Here is a 22,076-nt window from a genome sequence, read left to right on the forward strand (position 1 = left end):
CCACCTTCCCCTCTCTCTGCCTGGAAGCCCTGTCTGTACCTTCTGTCTAGCTATTGACCATTAAACTTTTTATCACACAAAATACATCAATATTCACACAGTGTATAAATATCCCACAACATCTTCCCCCTTTGTCTAAATAAAAAGGAAAGGTCTTAACTATAACATAGTAAAACTACAGTAAAAGCAGTTGTCAGGTAAGAATTATATTCATAATGTCCAGGCCATTTGTATTTGGCATATTTGTAGAAAATATTTTATTATCTATCTTGTCTTGATGAATTTAAAGTTTTATACCTAAACCATTTTTATCATAATTTGTATTACTATCCTAAAACTATCTTTTTAGACTCAAAACATTTTCTTAGATAAACAATTTAAGCTGTTATATCTCTCAACCGTATATACTTTGTACCTCTTTTCTAAGTTTCTTTTCTGAATTTGGTAACAAGAAAAATGTAAAACTACAACTATCTCTTCTTCAACTCCATTAGAAACCCAAGAAGGATATATTACCTGAGTAAACAGGAAATGCAGAGCAAACAACTTCCAAACAGAAACAGCTTAGACAGTCACCCAAGTTTTCTCTGCAACATTGAGGCATCCATCTTCAGCCTACAGGCCTAGAATATGTGACAGACTTTTTTGTAAAGCAGGAAATTTTTGAAGGGCTGTCCTACCTTGTCTTGGCAAAGTTTTACAGTTGCCTTCTTTTGTGTCCTGCTTGTTCAATTTGAACAGCATACTGTCATAAGTCGAGGTAAGGGTAGTTTCTTGCCCAATGGATAACTTTGTCACAATAAAAGTAAGCTCCATCTGGAGGTTCTTTGATACCCATCATACTTTTTTGAAGTACATTGATAATGTCAGGAGCAGACATATCTTACTGTCATAAAAAGCCTTGGTATTAAAACTTCTTAAGAGCTGGGCGTTGGTGGCGCACGCCTTTAATGCCAGCACTCAGGAGGCAGAGGCAGGCGGATCTCTGTGAGTTCGAGGCCAGACTGGACCGACAGCCTCCAAAACAATACAGAGAAACCCTGACTCGTAAAACCAAAAAAAAAAAAAAACTTCTTAAATGCCATATTCTTTAGGTCTTTGAAATGTTTGAAGACCATGTATCTATTTAAAATATGTCTCTGTTTGACCTTGAAAACATATCTAACATGATCACAAATTTGATTGTTAGATGATTAACTACTAACTTGTATTTATTAATTATCCTAAATAGTTTGTAATAATAACTTCAAGGACTAGAGATTTAAATTACATGTTAGATACACTGCATAGATACAATGCCTTAAACATAAGTAGAAACATACATATATATATAATATAACAAAATAACTTTAAATTTGTATTAATACAAAAGTTCATGCCAATGTAAAATATTTGAGATAGTGGTTGTTCAAAAGTAGACTCAACAGCCCACCCTATTATCCCATAATTTTTACAACACACTGGTTTATACCAGAACCTCTGAATACACATTATAGCTTTCAGTTAAGTACTTTTATGGGACTCCTGAATATATAAATGAGTGGGTTATTGATTCTTTTGTCTTCTGTTGGTCCAACTTTGATATGATGGTTTTCGTTTTATCTTATTATATTTTATTTAGTTAAAAAATAAAATAAAATATTTTAAAAGAAGTCCCTTTCCTGTTTATTGTGAATAGAACAGCAATGAACACATATGTGCAAGCCTTTCTGTAGTAAGATACAAAGTCTGCAGGTTATATGCCCAGAAGTGGCATAGCTAGACACCAACTGACACACCTCGCCACAGTGTATAAAGGTTTCCTTTTCCCACATCCATGTCACTTGGGGTCATTTGTTTGTCTGCTAAAGGCCATTCGGACTGGAGCAGATAGAATCATACAGTGGTTTTGATCTGCATTTCCCAGATGACGAGGGGGTTGAGTACTTTGAATATTTACTAAGCATTTGCTTTTCTTCTTTTGAGAACTTTCTGTTAAGTTCCATCGCCCATTTTTAAACTGGATTGTTTGGATTTCTGGTGTTTTTCAGTTGTTTGGTTAGTCTGGATACCAATTTCCTGTCAGATGTATAGCAGGCAAAGTTTTTGCTTTTGTTTTTTTTTTGTTTGTTTGTTTGTTTGTTTGTTTTCTTTCATCCTGTGGACTGTCTTTTCATTTGGCAATTTCCTTTTGCTGTACAGAGACTTTTTTTTTTTTGGTTTTATGAGACAGGGTTTCTCTGTATTGTTTTGGAGGCTGTTGGTCCAGTCTGGCCTGAAACTCACAGAGATCCGCCTGCCTCTGCCTCCTGAGTGCTGGGATTAAAGGCATGTGCCACCACCACCCGGCTTGTACAGAGACTTTTATTGGTTTCAAGAGTTCTCATTTGTCAGCCGTTGATCTTATTTCCTGTGGTACCAGAATCCTATTCAGAAAGCACTTACTTACTGTACCTATAACTTAACCTACACGCTATGTTTTCCTCTAGAAGCTGAGGTCCTTGATTCATTAGATGCCCATTGACTGATAGATGGATAAGAAAAATGGATCCTAGCTTCAAACCTTTTATTTCATGTGTTTAATCTGGAGTATATGTGGAATCCAGGAAACTATAAATGGAGGCAATGTGGTGGGGGGTTGTATCAAGGAATGGGGGATAATAGATTATAGGTAAAATGGAAGTGGAAAGAGAGAGTATGGGGGTCAAAGAGATTCAATCAGGAAGTGAGGTAGCAGGGTGAAGAGATGAGATGATTAACCAAAATGAAGTAAAAATAAAACTGTGAGGAAACCTATGTTTTTGCTACCTAAGTAAAAAAAAATATAACAAGAGCAGTGAACACATGTGCTCTGAAAGAACAGGGCAAGAAAACTGGAGGTTGAAGGTTTAAGCAGGAATGGGGGAAGGAAGATAGGGCAAAGTAGAGGGTAGGGATGAGCTAATCAAAGCTAAAAATGTATGAAACAAAAACAAAAATTTTCTGAAACCCCACTAGCTGTGAGCTAATTAAAAATGTAATTTAAGGAAATGAAGTTGAACAGGGGTATCCTGCAGGGGTACAGATTGCTCTCCCAGAAGATGTGATTATGAAATGAAAATCTCAGTGCCAGTCAGAGGAGACTTCTCGACTAGCTATTGGCCAGGGATGCTCCAGAAGTTCCAAAAACAACGCAGGCTTTTATCACTGCCCTGGGTTGCCCACCGCAACTAGATGGTAGGACCTTACTGATGAGGATGTCACAAACTTTGGTTGCAAGACATAGAGCAGTCAACCTCAAACTGACCTGGAAACTCTCTCCCTGCTGACTAGCTTTCATGATGTTGGTAGATATGCAGGCCATTGCGGGAGAAAAGACTTCAATGGTCTAACCCAGTACTGGACCCTGTATGCTACAATATCTACCCACTAGGCAAGATGTGCCCACAGGTGCCATAGTGACATGATTATAATGGGGGGTGGTGGTGGCAGCAGGTTACCAATTGCATTCTGTTTGAACTTGAAACCTATTCCACAGGAGGGAATTCAGGCCTGATATTGTAAACCTGGTCAAAAATCCATGGCTAGTGAGACCTTAGTCCTGGAGAGAAACCCACTACTGTTATTTTGCTAACTGGGGATGTTGTTAAACCTCCTTCTAAATGGTTGTTTATATTAGTAGGTTCATGCCATCCTCAACCTTGATCAGAGACATCTCTTTTCACAGTAGGTAGTGGTTAGCTCAGAGACTCTAAACTGTCCGAAGTCTTGAGAATAAGTGATTTTTGAGTGCTCAGCCATAGATTGGACTCGGGATAGATTGGTCTATCAGCCTTTCCACACCCGGAGGTTCAGGAAACACAGCAGGAGAGGTGGGAAGAATGTAAGAGAATAAGGAGGAGTGATATGAAACTCTGTCTTCATAGCTGTTGCATACATGAACTCAGAACAGTTGTGGGTGCCACCTCTACAAGACTTGCACAAGTTCAGTCTAGTTGAAAGTTCCAGCATGGGTAGGAGAGGGGCTACCATCAACCACTAGCTAAGGAGCTATTGGTAGCTGATAGCTACTGGGGGAAAAGAGTCACTTTTCTTTGTGATGTGGCCATTGGTAGGTTGCCCATGACCCAATGATTGGTCCCACACCTGTTCCGTTATAGAGAGCATTAACTGGACCCAGTAAATTATAAAAGCAAAAAATAAAACGGACATAAAATAGGGAGAGAGATGTATTGGGGGAACCCAGGGGAAATGAGAGAAAGAAAAAAGAAAGAGGGTAGGTATGATCAAGATACATTGAATACACATACATTTTCAAAGGATAAAGTTTAGAAACACTTTTTAAAATTGAGAAGTCCCAGTCTGGAAAGATGGCTCAGAGGATAAAGATACTTGCCAATGAACCTGATGACCTGAATTTTATCCCTGATACCTACACAGTAGAAAATAATTTGTTTTCTGACCTCTGCACTTGGTGCGCACACACACATACACACACATGCACCAATAAACAAACAAATGAAATATATATTTTAAACAAGTCAGTAGCAAGGTGTGGTCTACTTGTCATTGCCTAGATTCTGATTCAGCAAGGTGGTTGGGCAAAGTCCTTATGAGTTGATGGGACAAGGTGATTTTCAAGAGATAATTGCCTCTGCTCGTAGGTTCAGTCTCATCCTCCAGGATAACTGCCTTCAGCTAGTGGAGGGGGCTATTTGTCTCTTGCTGGAATTCAAATTGACTAGAAGTCTGGGACAATGATTATCTCTGTGCCTCCAGCCAAAGTAAAGGGGACAGTGCTAGCAAGAGGACTCAAAGAGTAAAGGTACTTGCTACCAACTCTTGACAAGCTGAGTTTGATTCCAGGAACCTACATACTGAGAGAACCAACTCCTACAATTGCTGTGCCTTGCACCTTCCAACAAATATAAATTAAAAAACTAAAAGAGGCAGACACAAAGTGACGGCAGAGCAGCTTTCGACCTTAAGGCACAAGTCAGGGGTGCATGCTTTTCAGCAGCTGCAGCTTTTAATTGTCGCTTTGTAATTTCAGAATCAGGGGCATCTGGGGACAAGTGTTCACTCTCACAGCTTCCAGACACTGTGAGGGCATCTAATTCATCTCAGGTCAGGGTACATGACTGGAGCTGAGCTTTCCCTGGGGGGAGGTTTCTGGGCTCTTCAGACACCATCCCCTCAAGACTTAGACTTGCTGGGAACCTCTAGGTACTTCTGCCAAGACTCTGGAGGGCTGCAGTCTTTCTGTCTTGCTTCTCCTGCTTCTGAAGTCACTGAGGACAGGCCTTACACTCTTTCAGGTCTCCAATGTGCCTTTCCTTCAGGAACCATATCATCATCGAGCTATAGTGACGGCAGTTTCTTCACTTGGTCTCAAAGTAAATCATATCCTTATATCATCAATCTCTCCATATCCCTCGTAAGATGCCAAACCGGGACCTGACTCCTTTTGTCTGACTCATACATGCAGCATTCAGGGCCTGACTGGCTTTGGTCTTGAAGTTTTGGGGCCAAGCACCACTCCGAGCCCTTTTCTACCTCACCAATCTGGAACCTTCCAGGACCCTGGTCCCTGACTACCTTGTTGCCTTGAACCCCAGCTTCGAACTTACATGGTTCTACCTTCAATGAGGAAGTGTGTGTGGATGTGTTAACATCTTAACTGCAGATGCTCAGGCTCCTTGGATTCTTCATCTGTGCAAATGTGTAAGGTGTGCCCTCGAGGCTGGTCACACTGCTCAGTGGTAACATATGCTTAGTGCGCGCAGGGCCCTGGGTCCCACCCCAGCACCATGTTTGAAAACATTTAAAGGCCTGCCTACTTCACAAGCCTATCAAGGGACTCAAATGACATTAAGAAAGACCTTTGAAAACAGAAGTGCCCTTATCCACGTGAGGCTTTGTTTGTTTGGGTTTTGTTGGTGTTTTAAATTTTATTTCATTTTATATGTGTGTGCCTGAGTGTATGTCTGTACCCTACTTGTGTGCATGAGCCCACAGAGGTCAGAAGAGGGTATCAGATCTCCTGGAACAAGAGTTCTAGGTGTTGGTGAGCCTGGGACTCTGGACTCTGAGTGCCTTTCCAGCCTGGCCAGGCTTTATTTTGTCCTTTTCAAAAACAATAGCTCAGGTTTTGGAAGTGGAGCTTTGCAGTATTAACTCATGCCCAGGGATTTAGCAGTTTCAAATTCATGAGTAATCCTCACAGAACCTAAGCCTAAAGCTTCTTATTCTAATAGCTTCTTATTCTAATTGCTTCTGAACACAACTTTTGTTATTCGCCTAAAAGCCGCATCTGCACATGAGAAAGGGAAGTCTCCTCTAACTCTGATCTGGTCAGAATTCAAAGTCCCAGATAGTGGCAGCTCTGTGTTCAACACAAATTGGGTGGTTGATACAATAGGCATGGGGATGCCCTGATTCCTCTGTAGGAACAATCACACTTCCTTGTTTTGGCCTTGAGGTTAAAACCTGCCTTGGTGGTAGGAAGCCACCTAACCCAAGGTCTCCCCCATCCAGGGACAGCCTGCATCTGCCTGTGACCAAGTGGGATAGGGTTAAGAACCCAGTCAGCCTGACACAAGGAGCTTTCTTTTTATACACCATAGCCCAGGCTGGCCTGAAACGCATTATGTAGCCCTGAGAAGTCTGATGATAGTTGCCCTGCCTCAGCCTCCTGAGTCCTGATTATGGGTGTGAGCTACCATGTCTAGCATAGCACAAGATATCTTGATGGGCAGTCCCACAGTTCCCAGTTCCCTGGTGGACTGGCCAGAGTTTGCAGGGATGGATTGAGCTAGATTTAAGAGCTAAATGCCAATTCCCCGCTCTTTCCTTCACAGGTGCTGATCTCTAAGAAACACCTTGCACCTCAAATTCCAATTCAGCATTGCTTTTAGAGAACACAACCTATGACAACTGACGATAATCGCTGTATCAGGATTTGGGGGAGAGGCTTGAAAAGTTTCTGCACCCAACAAGCAATTCAAATCAGACCAAGTCAAACTGAATTAGAAAAAGCCCACATTTAATGGCTACAACATTCCCAGATGATTTTCTGCCCCCTTTCCCCCAAAGAGGAGACAGGAAAGAGAGACAGAAAAGCCACAAGTCTGTTTTCGAGGCAGGGCAGTTTAAATACCCTGTGGGAGTGGTCTTGAACACCCCTGGAGGAGGGGTCATCATTTGTCTGGCTTTCTGAGATTGGGCAGGGTTTAGAGAGAAATGAGGGAGGGGGCTTGAGGTGGACCTTCTCCTGGAACATTCTAGACTTGTTGGGTATATGGATGCCAGGGGCTGGGGTGGAGCTTCCACCAGAACACCGACTCTATACCTTAGGTCTAACACAGGGTCCTCCGCCGTGTGATTTTACAGAATTTCAGTCCTTTCATCATATTGTTTACTTCACAGCTTTGTTTAGAATTACACTCCCCTGGAACCAGTTTCTGGCACAAGCCTCTAATCCCAGCAGTCAAGATGCTGAGGCAGGAAGACAAGAGTTCAAGAACAACTTTGGCTGCATAATGAGACACACATCCTAATTTGGAATAATATTTTTTAAAGCCAAGGGTAGAGATGCATGCCTGTAATCCTAGCATCCGGGAGAGGCAAGAGAATCAGGAGTTCAAGGTCATCCTCAGAAACACAGTGAGTTTGAGGCCAGCCTGGGCTTCATGAGACCCTGTCTCTAAAATCCATTAAAGAAGTAATGAGTGTTAAACTGAGGTTGAGTGAAAGCTATGCATAATGACAGCTTTCAAAGAGACTCCCCCAATCACATATGGAGATGGAGAGACAGGAAAGCATAGAAGTCATAACATAGTGCCAGTCCTTATCAAAGACCAAGACACCCAAGCACCAAGGCATATACTAAATAAAAGTATTGACTTCATAATCAGGAAAACCTGCTATGGGGTGAACTAGAGAACATTCTTGTTTGATTTTTCAGAGCCCTAATGTTAGCTAGGCAGAACTCATTTTAGGGGATGCAATTTAACCGCTGGAAAAAATGAATCTGCTTTTTTAATGGAAAAATTGTTCCTCATTGTGAAGGCGGCACATCATATTCTTGGCTTCTTTGGTCTCCAGTAGAAGGAATTCATGTATCTCCCTGTACCTCCACAGTATCTTGAATCTCCTATGTCAACAAAGAAAGCCAGACTGATAGATAACTTTTAAAAAAATTAATAAGTAGAAAGTACCTGCCCATCAAGATGAGCACCAGGCAGGTCACATTGTGTAAATACATCTGTTCTCAAGAAACCTCAAGAGGCTTAGGAATCAACAGATGAACGGCCCCACAGAACTGACCACAAAGTCAAAATAACTCAGGCAAAAACTTTCAAGTGTTTGAAGCACTTACAAGTTCAGTTTTAGGCCATCAGAGCAGCTCAGGGCAAAGGCACTTGCCACCAGGCCTGATGACCTGAGTTCCATTCCTGGGATCAAGTCTGACAAGTTGTCCTCTAACTTCTATACTCATGCTATAACACACACACACACACACACACACACACACACACACACACACACACACACACACGGAATAAATACAATAAAAATGATAAGAATTGTAAATGTGCAGTTCTCAGAAAGCATCAATATATTCCTACTTAGCACAAAAGTGATCTGAAAAGCAGTGATGGGGGCTCCCTACCCTTAGCACACTGTAACTCAACTAAAAGACTACAACACTGTTCCGCAACATAGAGCCCAATGTCCGCAAGTTCACACAGTCCACAGCAACAACACTAAGCAGAAACTGCCATAAGCCAATGGCTTTGCAAGCGTTTCTCAAGAAAACAGTTTTGAGTTCTTGTTTTTGTTTTTGTTTTTTTTTTTTGTTTTTTTTTGTTTTTTTTTTTTTGGTTTTTACGAGATAGGGTTTCTCTGTATTGTTTCGGGGGCTATCGGTCCAGCCCGGCCTCGAACTCACAGAGATCCGCCTGCCTCTGCCTCCCGAGTGCTGGGATTAAAGGCGTGTGCCACCACTGCTCGGCCAGTTTTGAGTTCTTTAAAGAAGTTTGATTAAGATCCCTACAGGCACTGTCCAAAGGTAGTTTCAGGGCCATTTCTGTCAGATTCCAAAGCCCGTTTTCATGGTTTCTGAAGCAGCAAGGCTTGCAGAGGCCAGGGAGAGGGGACTCTTGGGGCTAACACAGAGGATGAGGCTAGGTCGGTTAAGGAGTAAGGTGCTTGTATGGTCCTCTGGTGTCTAGACAGACAGGAGACAGGGAGAATGGGAAAGAGAACGGGGAAAGTCAGCTGGTTAGAGACAGCATGGCATGAGAGCTAATTGGGCACAGTCCCTGACAGGATATTAACATTTCCACCCTTCTTTTTGTCAAGTGCCTGCATGGAAAGAATTAAAATGGAGCTGAGAGAGTGTCTTACTTAGGTTTCTATTGCTGTGAAGAGACAGCATGGCCACTCTTATAAAGGAAAACATGTAATGGAGGCCTCATTTACCACCATGATTACCATGGTGGGGAACATGGCAGCCTGCAGGGAGACATGGTACCAAAGAAATAGCTGAGATCTTGCATCTTGCAGGCAATGGGAAATGGTCTGAGAACTTGGCAGTATCCCAAGCATAGGAAACCTCAAAGCCAACCCCAACAGTGACACACTTCTTTTAACAAGGCCATATCCACTCCAAAACAGCCACATTTCCTAATAGCCACTCCCTATGAGATTATGAGGCCCAATTCCATTCCAAAACCACAGAAGATTCCTCATAGGAACCGGTCAGTCTTTTATCCTTCTTCTGCCTCTCTTTTGGCTCCAATGCAATAGCCCAGGTGCCCCGTCCACTAGTCCTACTGGTGACCATGCCTCAGCCTTTTGAGTCCCATGTGCCAGGAGGGGCAGCTTCTTAGCTTGAGGATTCTAGAGGATCCTCATCTCCATTCTATCTAGAGCTGTAGTCCTGACTTAAAATAAAGCAATGCACTTCAGACTACCACCACATTTCCCAGCACTGGAACCCAGCCTTGCAAGGGAGGTGAGTGGCCAGAGCAAAGGCCATATGAACATCTTCCAAGTGACACTAGCACTATATATACCTGTTATCCTTAGAAATGTCATTCGCAAACCTTTCACTCACTCATTCATTCAGTTGCTCATCACACAGATAATAATTAAAAACCCATTCTATCTTACCTGATGGGAACGACAAGGTCCAACCAGTATGTCTTCCTGAACTCAGGAGCCTTACATTGCGTTGCTGATGGTATTGGTGGCAGGTGGTCTACAATAGCTCTAATAAGTGTTGGGTTAAAGAAATGCCCAGAAGTCACCATGATGTTCCCACTGTGTGCCTTGCTTGCTCCTGTATCTTTAATGCCCGTCCCAGAGACCGACACATAGAAAGGGCTCAGTAAATGGTTACTGAATTAGAGTCTAAAAGTGCTAAGCCCCAAAGCACTTTCTCTCTGTAGCCCCATCCTAGCATGGATTAGAAAAGAAAGGATGCACAATTCTTCCAACAGGTTACAGTATGTTCGAGTTGGGAGGAACTGGACAGAGTCATTGACATTGTTGTCATCCTCTCCCAGGTATCATATCCCTGCTTCCTGCTTCCTCAGTTCCATCTTGTGTAGCTGCACTTCTAAGAATACTCAAGTTGGTCAGAGTTCCTGTTGAAGCTCAGGGATCTAACCCTGGACTTGGGGTTGTGGTGAAGGTGGAGCTTCAGATGTCTTGTGCTTTTCCAGAGACCGTGCCACGGCTCACCCTGAAAGTTAAGCCTGATCCCACCTGCATATTCTCTTCTGTGGCAGGGAGGCTACCAGCAAGAACTGGGCTGCAAAGGCTGTGGAGGTCGTTACAAAGCTCCAGTGTTCCCTTGTCCTCCTGTCGTCGTACTGTCCCTCAGGAGTTCAAAGCCACCCTGACCTATGTAGTGAAATCCTATGTGGCTCAGAAGCAGGGTTCTTGTTTTGCAGTTGCAAAACCCTGGCTTTGATCTCCAGCTTTGGGGGTGGGGGTGGGGGTGGGAGGGCGGGGGGGGGGTGAGAAAACCACATCGCTCCCAGATGTCTGGCATTGGCTGCTGGTTTAGAACCAGGTCTCCAAAAATCATTTTTGCCTCATCACTGCTGCCTCCCAGGTTTGCGTCTCATGGGAGAGTTCTTAGCTTAGTCCTAAAAGCCATATGATTCCTGCTTCCTAAGAGGACTTGGACATTTCTGCTTCTGATGGGTGGCCTTTTACCCTTCTAATACCAACAATTTCCCATCTCTCACTGTCCCTGTTCTGGGAAAAAATCTCTAAGGGTCTTTCGTGGCCACGAGGATGGATGGGTAATGGGCAGCCTGGGCCAGAGCCCAAGCAGCAGACCTCCCAAGAACAGTGACACATGCATTTGGGCATGCTTATGGTTTTCTCCAAAGAGGACTGAAGGGAGAAGGGGGTGGAATCTAGAAACTTCTCAGGCTTTAAGAATTCCTGCCCTCCTCCTCAGTCTGACCCGGACTATGCCTGTCTGGTTCCTGGCAATGCCCACGGGCAGGACAGCAAGAAAAAGAGGGGAGGCCTGTTTGCTATTTGCTTGGCCGCCCCTCCTCCGCACTTGTCTCCACTGGCTACTCACCCCCTTGCTGCCCGCCTGTCCCTCTGGGCTACTGGGGCGCCACTACTGTCCCCAACCCGCTTTGCCAGACGAGTCTAAAGGCAGCTTGACTCAGGGCTCTGCCAACAGCCCACAGCTTGAGCGAGGCTATAAAATCTGCCACTGAGAGAAGAGGCCCAGTGTTGCCCTGCACTGCCTAGCCCCAGCGCACAGACATGACCCAAGCAGCAGAGCGGGGCCGAGGGGCTACAGGCTGGGGGGTGCGCGGCGCCCTAGTGGCAGTAGCACTCCTGTTGGCGCTGAATGCCGCTGGCACAGTGTTCCTGCTGTGCCAGTGGCGCGGGCTGAGCGCGGCCCTGCGGACGCTAGAGGCTCAACGCGGCCGGGAGCAGCGCGAAGACAGCGCCCTACGCGCCTTTCTGGCAGAACTGAGTCGTGCACCGGGCCAGGTCCCCGAACCACCCCAGGACCCCGCGAGCGCAGCGCGCAACAAGCGCAGCCACAGCGGAGAACCTGCGCCACACATCCGCGCCGAGAGCCAGGACATGATGATGATGATGACCTACTCCATGGTGCCGGTAGGCAGGGGCTCGTCTCGGTGGCGCCCCCGTTAGTCTGGGCCGCAGGAGGTGTTGGGAACTAGGATTCCGTTGGCCAGGGACATCATGGAGAGAAGCCTGGGTGTAGATGTGGCCAGGGAGGTCATCCTGGCAAGCTGCTTGACTCTTTTGAGATCAGTCCCTTCATCTTCTAGGACAGGGCAGGGCTCAAGTCTTCACTTCTGACATCTTTTGAGTCTGCAGGTAAATGTAGGGCGTAGGCAGCCTCTCACAACTTTTGATAGACATTTTCTGGGTGTGAACTGACCCACAGCAGCAGCTCCCTGTAGGAGAGTTATCAACGAAGTGACTTTTCTTCAACAAGGATTCCTTCCCCTGGCACAATCTAGTGGTTAGACTTTTAATCTGGCCTGGGTTCATCCCCATGAGATCGCGACCAAACTGTCCACCTAGAAGCTGACAGTCATTCCTGGCTCTCGAGCTGTTCCAAATGGGAGAGATTGGTGTAGTGTAACTTTTATTAGCATGCTAATATGCACTGATGAAACTGAGGTTCTTAATGCGGGGCCTGTGGATGGCTTCCCACATTAGCTCAGAAGAGCCGAAAGCCAGAACTGCTGGTGCGAACGCGTGCATCCAGGGAAGCTTCCAGCATTAATCCTTTTCTTCTTTTTAATCACTCTCCTTCCCTCAGTACCCCTTAACCTCCCTTCTCCTTCATTTTTCCTTCCTAAAACAGTTTCATGTAACCCAGGATGGCCTTCAACTGGCTGTGTAGCCGAGGATGACCTTGGACTCCACCACCTAGGTGCCAGGATTGCAGACATGAGTCACAAAGCTCCTAGGCCTCGTTGCATTTTCTAAGCTATCCTGTGGCATATTCACTTCCTGAGATTTAGGAGACACCACTCTAAAGGAAAGATAGAGGAAAAGAGATCTTTAATCCAGTTTTCAGGGGTTTTGCTTTTGTTGACTTGACCTCAGTGGATCTCTAGCAGGTGCATCAAGACCAAATTCTCACTCCTCTTTCCATCTCCCGGTCCCTTTTCGTTCACAACAGCAGCTTTCGTCTTACTTGACTTTATAATTAGAAACTTCAATTGTCACTCCAAGTCCAGTGAGCAATACTTTGGAGTCCTACACATTTGATGAGAAGTCTGCTTTGGACATTTGTTGTTGTCAGAGAGGCTTTCAAACATTACGTGTAAGTTTAAATGCTTTTAAAACTACAAATACTACACACTTAAAACACATAGTTTGAGAAAGGTCGAGTTTCCCATTTCTGACTTCACTGTTTTACTCATGTAAACATTTAAAAAATCTGTGCCTAAGCAGAAATTTCAAAAGCTAAAACCTCTATAAGATGGAGAGGACTCATTAGGAAATTCTAGAGCATTCTCTTGGCTCTTTACTCTGCATTTTAAGAGTTCTTTTTAAACGTTCCAAGAGAAATTCATCTGAACATCGACACTTTATATCTTTAATCCTGCTCTTAAGGTAGACGGCTTAGATCCAAATTGCAGCCTATTCAGTCACTGACATAAGAGAATGAGCTCATTTCCATGTCACTCAGAAAGCTAGATCTAAGTGCAGGTGACCTGGCAGTGCAGTCACCTGCTGATGGTACAGATTAGCACCACCGAGACTGCAGCTAGAGTTCAGTACCCACTGTCTCACACTGATATGTGAGACTTGAGTTGTGAGCCTTTGGAGTCACTGAAGGAGGTGCAGCAAGACCAGAAAGCAATGACCTCGCTGATGTGTGTCCTTCTTATGCAAGTGTCCAGGTGCAGTCCTCTAAGAACACTGCAACTCCACCGTGTGTCAGGTCAAACCCTGGGCAAATGGCTGACTGAGGTGCATGCTAATATATCAAAGCCTACATGGGTCACCAGGTTTTCCCTGTATCCCTCAGTCTCTACCTGTTGGAGGGCCCTCCTGGTTGGCATGCCATATCCCCTACCCTGAACTCTCCGGCCTGGGGTGGGCTGCCCTTTCCCCAGCTCTCCCTTCCCTATATAATCCAGCCATTTTGGTTACCTGGCCCTTTCGGTCTAGCCTTTACTGTCTTGGTCAGTCTCTTGGCCCAGGCCACCAGCCTTGGTCAGCGGCTCCTCTCCCCTCTTCCTGTGGGCCAGTTCCTCACATGGCACAGCTCAGTGTGGTCATGTCACTCTGGACTCCCCCAGATGTCCCTGCCTCTGGCTATGCTCTCCCTTCTATCTAAAATAAACCTTCTTCTCCATCATGCCTAGGAGCAGTCATGGCCTTCCTCTTTTATTTCTTTTTTTCCCTCATCACACACGTAAGTATCCAGGTGTCATACTCTTAGAGCACTGCAACTCTCCCATGCCCATAAGTATCTTGGGAAGGCTGTACAATGCAGGTTTCAATTCAGATGGTCTAAGGTCTGAGATTCTGCATGGCTAACAAGTGCCCACCGATGCCAGTGCTGCAAGTCTGAGGGCCACATTTTGAGTAAGACATTCCTAGAACACCAGAGTCATCAGAGAAACCTGAAAACTTAGCAAATCCGGAATCCACCCTAGATATTATTCCAAGTGGGTCAGTCTGAGGTGTGGCCTGGGATAGTGACCTCAGATAGGAGCAGAGAAGATATTGACATGAGTTCCTAACCATGGTAAGCTAGCTGGGTCAAGCACTTCTAGTCCTTGTCCGGCCTTGCTTTAAGCAAAGGAGCAATTTCACTGCCTCTTTTTTTTCATTATTATAACAATACACTTCTCATCTTCACAAATTATTTTCTTTACCATTCACTTTTCTTATAACAGAAAATTAACCACAAAGGAAACCAATTTATTAAAGAGAAGCCATCACTGGGCACCTCAAGTAGAAGCATTAAGAGAATGATCTAGAGAAAATCTTGGAAGTAGGCACATCTACACACTCACCCTTGGGCCTCTTCTATAGCATCGGATCTCGAATGAGTGTGAGATCCATGGACCAACCCAGGATTTCACTCTGAGACTCTGTTTTGGAGAACTAAGAACAAAGAGGCTAGTTCTATATAGATTAATGTCAGCATTTCAAAAAACCTTCCAGAATGGTCTCTTTACCCAAGATGAGCTTTCCTTGTGGCTTGTCTCTGCACTTTTGGCTAAAACAAAAAGTAATTCAGTCAGCATGGGAGTTCTGACTGGCACATTTGGGTTGCTAGTTCTAAATGACTTCGTTGGAAAAAAAACTGCAATTATTACAAGTATAGTTCATTTGGCACAGGCAAGCATATTAAAAAGTTTAAAAGCAAGGGAGTGTTTTGGAGAAGTGTTGAGTGGGACAGTGGGCAAAGCCTGGGAGCATCAAACCTGGCTGGAAAGCGGAAGAAGGATCTGGAAGCCATGGGACAAAGGGAAGCTCTGACCTACCTCCTCCCTTCCTATAGGGCACATAGCTTGTATTGTTTCTCCTCCCCACAACCTTTCCCAGCAGAATCCATCTGACCCCTCCCCCACTCTCTCTCTCTCTCCATGTCCCTCTCCCCCTGCCCTTCCCTGCCTCCTCTTTCTTCATATCTTACCTTTACTGACACTCTGGTAACTTTGCTCTGTTATCTTTTCTGACCCCAAATCTAGAGCATCCAGGGGGAAGTCAGGTAGGAAACTTTTGATGCACTAAGGCTGGTGAATATGTCTCCATAGCAATGGTTAGCCTTGGGTACCAAGCACACTCCTACACCTCAGAAAGCATTCAAAAAGTCTGGGCACCTCTCTCACAAGAAAGTCACTTTTCCTATTTTGAAGTAAACCCAAATAATTTTTCAAGGAAGACAAATAGGATTAAACAACATCCATATGCTACAAAGAGCATTTGATAGAATTTAAGGCCTACACCAGATTGTTATTTTAGACAGGATTTTACCATGTTGTAGGCTAGCACTGAGATCTCCCTCTATCTGCCTCAGCCTCCTAAGCACGGGGATTACCATACCTAGGTCTATGCTTAACTGTCTATAATTTTTAAGTTTTATTTTATTTTATTCATTTTACCTTCATGTGTACTGTGTGTATGCCAGGGAGGTCAGAAGAGGGCTTCAGAGCCTCTGGAAAGATAGTCACAGAAGCTTGTGAAATCCAACCAAGGTCCCAACACAGGCTCTTAAACACCGAGTCATCTCTCCAATACTTTTGAAATCTGCAATTATAATATAAATCAATAGATTACTTTTTTCTTTTTCTTTTTTTGTTATTTTTTTTTGTTTGTTTTTCAAGACAGAGTTTCTCTGTATAACAGCCCTGGTTGTCCTAGAAAGCAATTTGTAGGCCAGGCTGTCCTAAAGCTTGCAGGTAGAGATCCACCTATCTCTGCCTTCCAAGTACTGGGATTAGAGGTATGCACCACCACCAGACCAATAGATTCTTTCTTAACAAGGTAAAATATAATGATAATCTCTTACTTCAAAACCAGCTCTCCACTCACTAGCAATTATCCTAAGAGAGCTGTCTACTATCAGTAGAGGTAGCTCGGTTTGTCCTAGGGACTAACCAGAGAAACTAGACAAACAAAAGTAGTCAAATACGTGTTGGCAAGTGGGAGTTTGACTCCCATCAAATTATATTAGTATACCAGGAAAACCCAAGAAGATTTTCTGACAACCTACTATAAACAACAATAGAATTCAAGGGAAATTCCTTATACCTAAACATCCATTCCACCTTCTCCTCTGGGCACAGCCGGCACCTCTCAACCTCACCTTCAGGTCCTCTCCTGTTTTTCTTTTGGAATCCCCTGAATCCTGTGAGCGCTGCCTGCTAGAATGTTGACTGATCCTGCCTGGCTTGATTTTCTGCAGGTAACCACGGCTGCAGAGAGCTCATGTACAAAGGACGTGTCCTTTCCTGGAAGGCAGCAGCCTTGACTACCCATTTAACATATCAAAGATGGTTCTGGCTGCCAGATTCTCCCAGCATCCCTTAGTCCCTACCTGTTACAGGGTCCTCCTTGATGATATACCCCACCCCTACCATGAACTCCAGGGGCTGGAGTTACCCCAGTTGCTCTTCCCTATATAATCCATTTTGGCTACACCAGTCATTATTTAGCCTTTTCCCTTTTGGTCTCTTTGTCTCCTGGTCTCCTGGCTCTCCCATCTCCCCTCCCCTTTTCTCATCACATGACCAGCTCAGTCCGGCCATGCTCACTCTGAACTCCTCTAGATTCCTCTGGCTGTGGTCTCCCTCATATCTACAATATCTTCTCCTCCACCACACCTGCCTAGAAGCGGCCTTGCCCTCCTTTTATTTCTTTTTTTTTTTTCATTCATCTTGCACGAGACCTAACACTCCCCATCCTCTAGCTCTTACATTCTTTCTGTCCCCTCTTCTTCCGTGTTCTGAGTCTTGACGAGGTTGGCATATGTTCCATTTAGGACTGAACATTCAAACGTCACTTATTCTCAAGACTTTGGACAATTAGGAGTTTCTTCATTCCTGCCATCCACTGCAGAAAGAAAGGTCTTTAGAGGTGGCTCAGCAGATAAAGGCACTGACTGTACTTCCCAGAGGACCAAGATTCTATTTATAGCACCCACAGGGTAGCTCACAACCATCTGTAACTCCAGTTCCAGGGGATCCAATGGCCTTTTCTGGATTCTGTAGACAGGCACTATGTGTACATGGTGCACAGATATATATACAGAAAAAAGTACCCATGCACGTAAAAATACTTTTTTATTTTAAAAACAAACTTCTCTGACCAGGATTGAAAACAGAACTAAACTAGGGAGATAAACACAAGGCATTTTGACAACATGTCCACTTAACAAAACAACAGTAGTGGGTTAATGACCTCCCTTGTCATGGGCTTTTGGCCAAGTTTACAGTATTAGGCATGAATTCCTGTTTTTGGAGCAGGCCCCAAATTCAATCAGGAAGCAGTTGTTTATCCCTATGTCAGTCATGCCACTATAGCACCAGTGAGCACATCTTGTCTGGCAGGTTGATGTTGTAGCATGCAGGGTCTAGTGCTGGGTAAGACAATTAATTGGTGCCTTTTTCTCTTCAGTGTCCAGTACCTTCCACCACTGTGAAATCTAGCCAGCAGATTGGAAAGTTGCCAGATTAATCCAAAATTGATTTCTCTAATGTCCTGCAACCAAAGCATATGATATCTTCATCAATAAGGACTTACCAACTAGTTATAGAGGAAAACTAAGAGTAATAGCAATAATCTGTGTTGTTTTGGGTGTCTCTGGGGCCTCCTTGACTAACAAATAGAAAGATCCCATAACCAGAGCTGAGATTTTCATTTAATAACCCATGTCTTGGGGAAAGCATAGTCTACTGATGAATGACACTCCTATGTAGACTCTTTTTGATTAGTTATGAAGTGCTGTGGTCACATAAGGCTTTTTTATACATCCTTAAATTTGGTAATCCACCCACTCAGCCGTTCCTCTCCTCTTTCCCTTTTTCTCCTATCTGCAAAAACTGTTTGCCTCCAGTTTTCCCTGACAAATGTCTCTTAAACATGTGAGGAGAAGGCGTTCATTTTTCTTAAAGATTTATTTGTTCTGCTTATGTATATGAGTGTTTTACCCACATGAGTGTCTATGCACCATGTGTATGCCTGGTACCCAAAAGGTCAAGAGGGCATTGGACCCCCTAGAACTGGAGTTGCGGATGAGTGTAAGTTGATGTGTGGGTGCTGGGAATCAAACCTGGGTCCTCTGCAAGAATAACAAGTGGTCTTAACCACTGAGCCACCTTTCCAACCCTAGATATTTTAATTTAAAAATGCAAATTGTGATTATCTAAAATATAGTTTTGTTATTTGCCATAACTAGATGATAAGAGTTTGACACTACACCGAACCAGGGAAGCTGAAAGGAAATAGCCAGGCTCTTGCTTTACTGATAGAGTGCAAAATGCCCATGTGGAAATCAATTTGGCAAATGCAGAAAAATGGATAACACATTTCCCCCTTTATCCTCCAGTCTCATTCATGGGAGTAATGCAATCTCAGGAGAACTCCCTTCATTACCCATTTAATCTCATCACCCCTCTAAATACCCACCCAGAAATACAAGTAACATGAATTTGAAGATTAATTTTCCAATATGTGATTCTGGGAAGCTCATTCACACTGTATCACATGCCCTGTATGAAGCATGCAACATATGTTCGCACTGATGATGCCTGCACAGAAACCAGAGCCTAGTCTTAATTTTTTTCTAGAAGTAAAAACATCTGACTTTTCATATGAAATATCTCAACTTTTTAATGTTGACATTAGAGAGAGAAAAAAAGAAGAAAAAAAACTTGGTTGGCACAATCTTGACTAAACAGCATCCACATTGCTTGAGGCCATCTTAGGACATCCAGCTGGGGGTGTGTAACAGTTGTTCCTTGGGAGGTTTTAAACACACTTGTTTTATTTAGCTTGGTCACAATCTTGTTATTTGTAAGCCTGAATTTTGAACACTTGGGAGTAACCACTAATATGGTTGTTATTGTTACAGTTGAGGTAGAAGCAATTTTTGGCATTTTGTTTGGTTTCAGTTGTGTTTTTACTTGATCTATTTTTATTTTTAAGTGTGTGTGGTGTGTGGTGTGTGTATATGTGGGTGTGTGTGTGTTTTATGTGCACATGAGTGTAGGTTCCCACAGAAGTCATCAGAAGGTGTCAGATCCCCTGGAGCCTAACACTCCCTGTGTGTAGCTTTATTGGTCCCTAGCATACTGTCATCCCTGGAGAAGTGTCGGGGTGAGCCCAAGCTGCTAAGTTAGCCTTGTTCCCAGAATGCAAGACAGAACCAACCGCTGTGAGGGTGGCTACACTCTGGAGGGGAGCCTATAGGCTAAGCCAAGCTACTGACTTCCCAAATCAAGAGCCGTCAAGGTTGAGACAGAGCCTAACTCCCACAAACCCCACATTTATGCCCTCTTCCAATTCTGTTCTGTCCAGTTGGAGGGGGTAGCAGATAGATACCTCAGTAGTTCCTGTCACATGGAATGGACCCTGATAGGAGATAAGCCTGTTACAGGAGGGTACAAAAAGAGAGAGTGGCCAACTAGAAAGCCATATGCAGACCTGGGAAGTGGATTTCTGTATCCTTCCTTGTGGCATCATGAGCTCATTTGTGCTTGGTATGCCAGGGAGGTATTCCCAGAACACACCTGGCACTATGTGGGAAGTCTGGATGTCAGAAGCCATCCTAGGTGTAATGGTAGAGTAAGAACTTGAATTTACATCTCTGCTAGGATCTTGTCTGGTGGTCTTTGTACTTTGAACACCCCCAGAAATCTGTCTGTGTCTCAGGTAATGCTGGTATATTGAGGAAGACAGGAGAGAGCGGACCCCTTTATTCTAGTTTAGATCCTTCTTCATGAACACCTAACTTTGCATACACTCTAAGAAAACACTTCTTGATGGTATACTTGTTTCTTCTATATCCTTTAACTCATTAGGAAAATGGTATTGACTAAATGAATGGCAGGAAGCCACGTGGACCAGTTCCCACGAACCTATTAAAATGAAGTTAATAAAACCTACCTCTGGGTTGGCCTAGTCTCTTTCCAGCCAAAGTGGCAGAGGCAGTAGGAGTAAGCTTGCTGGGCCCTGCAACCAGAGCAGGATGGTGCCTTCCAGATCATCTGCTCTTGCTTTTACCCTGCCTTTCCTTAACCATCTCTGTGACCATGCTGAGAATGAATGGAACTCAAAGCCACATAAACCCTTAAAAATGCTCATAGATGAGCCCCCCTGGAACCACACAGTGCACTAGGTCACAGACTGGGGATACTTGACAAAGAACTCTTCCCAGGGCAGATTATCAGTCCACAGATCCTCCCAGTGGCATTGTTCCAGGATCTCTCTGTGATAGGTTTAGGCTCCCTGCTATGATGTCAGCCCTCACAGACCTGCCCTTAATTTGAGCTACAAAGCATTCATCTTTCACTGTGAGGTCTCCATCCAAATTACATCCCTAAATGGTCCCTATATAGGGGTGAGCACAATGGACATGGAAGTCAAATGGATTCTTGGCTGGGTAGCTGGGTGACCTTGGACATCTTTGACTTCTCCAAGACCCATTTTCCTCATCTTTAATGCCTGTCTTATGGGGTTTCTAGGAATGTTAGAGATAATATAACAACAGTACTCACAATCACAGTCAGGTCTTCAGTTAGTACTCATTGTTGCTATTTTTAAATCCTGGGCCGGGAATGAAATTCAGGGTTAGTCGTGCCCAGCATGTGAAAAACCCTGTGTTCAATTCGACTCCCAGGACCGCAAACAGGTGAAAAGGAGGCACTGTCTCAGTCTGCTGAGCCTCCTGTAACAAGATACCAGAGACGGGGTTGCTTGTAAGCAACAGAAGTTTACCTCTCAGAGCCCCAAGTAGCGGAGAGGCCTGGGTTACACACAAAAGCACACACAACATCTGGTAGACCATATTCCAGTTCATAAGTGACACCCTCTAGAGACAGAAGAAGAGAGAAAGCTTTCCGAGGCCTCATTGTCTAGCACTGCTGGATGTGCTAGTGCACACCTTCAATTCCATCACTCAGGAGGCAGACCTCTGTGAGTTCGAGTTCAGCCGGGTCTACACAGAGAACTCAAAGACAGCCAGGGCCACATAGAGAGCTTCTTTCACAAACAAAACAACATTTTATTTTTATAGGACAGTGACCTCACTCTTGAATGCTTTGCTTTTGTGTCCACATGGCCTCCATGTCCATCGTGTCCACGGCACTACTCCTGTTACTTCCCAGTGCCATGGCCTTGCTTCAAGATAACAACTGGGGGGCAGAAGACTGAAAACCAGACATTGTGTTATGTAATTGTGAGCCCGCTTGCTCTAAGCTCTGGCTCTGGGTTTATTGTTTGCTCCCAGATTTCTTCAGCATTCCAAGCGTCTGTAGTCTGCTGCATTTGCATCAGTTGCTACTTAGGGAAACCATGTGACCCCCAGAAGCTGAGATTGCCATCAAAAAAATAACCTAACTCTT

At 44.3% G+C, this 22,076-nt stretch overlaps 1 protein-coding gene across 1 annotated transcript in view; it reads left to right on the forward strand.

Moving 5' to 3' along the window:
- Positions 1-11,585: 11,585 nt before the first annotated feature.
- The window catches only part of Gldn (gliomedin), a 47,624-nt gene continuing 37,133 nt past the window's right edge, over positions 11,586-22,076 (forward strand). The window contains exon 1 of the mRNA XM_005069550.3: positions 11,586-12,126. Within this exon, the coding sequence (XP_005069607.1) occupies positions 11,764-12,126 (363 nt within the window). The 5' untranslated portion in view covers positions 11,586-11,763. The remainder of the gene's footprint in view (positions 12,127-22,076) is intronic.

The sequence above is a fragment of the Mesocricetus auratus genome, unplaced genomic scaffold (assembly GCF_017639785.1).
Source record: "Mesocricetus auratus isolate SY011 unplaced genomic scaffold, BCM_Maur_2.0 Super-Scaffold_100022, whole genome shotgun sequence".
Lineage (NCBI taxonomy): Eukaryota > Metazoa > Chordata > Mammalia > Rodentia > Cricetidae > Mesocricetus > Mesocricetus auratus.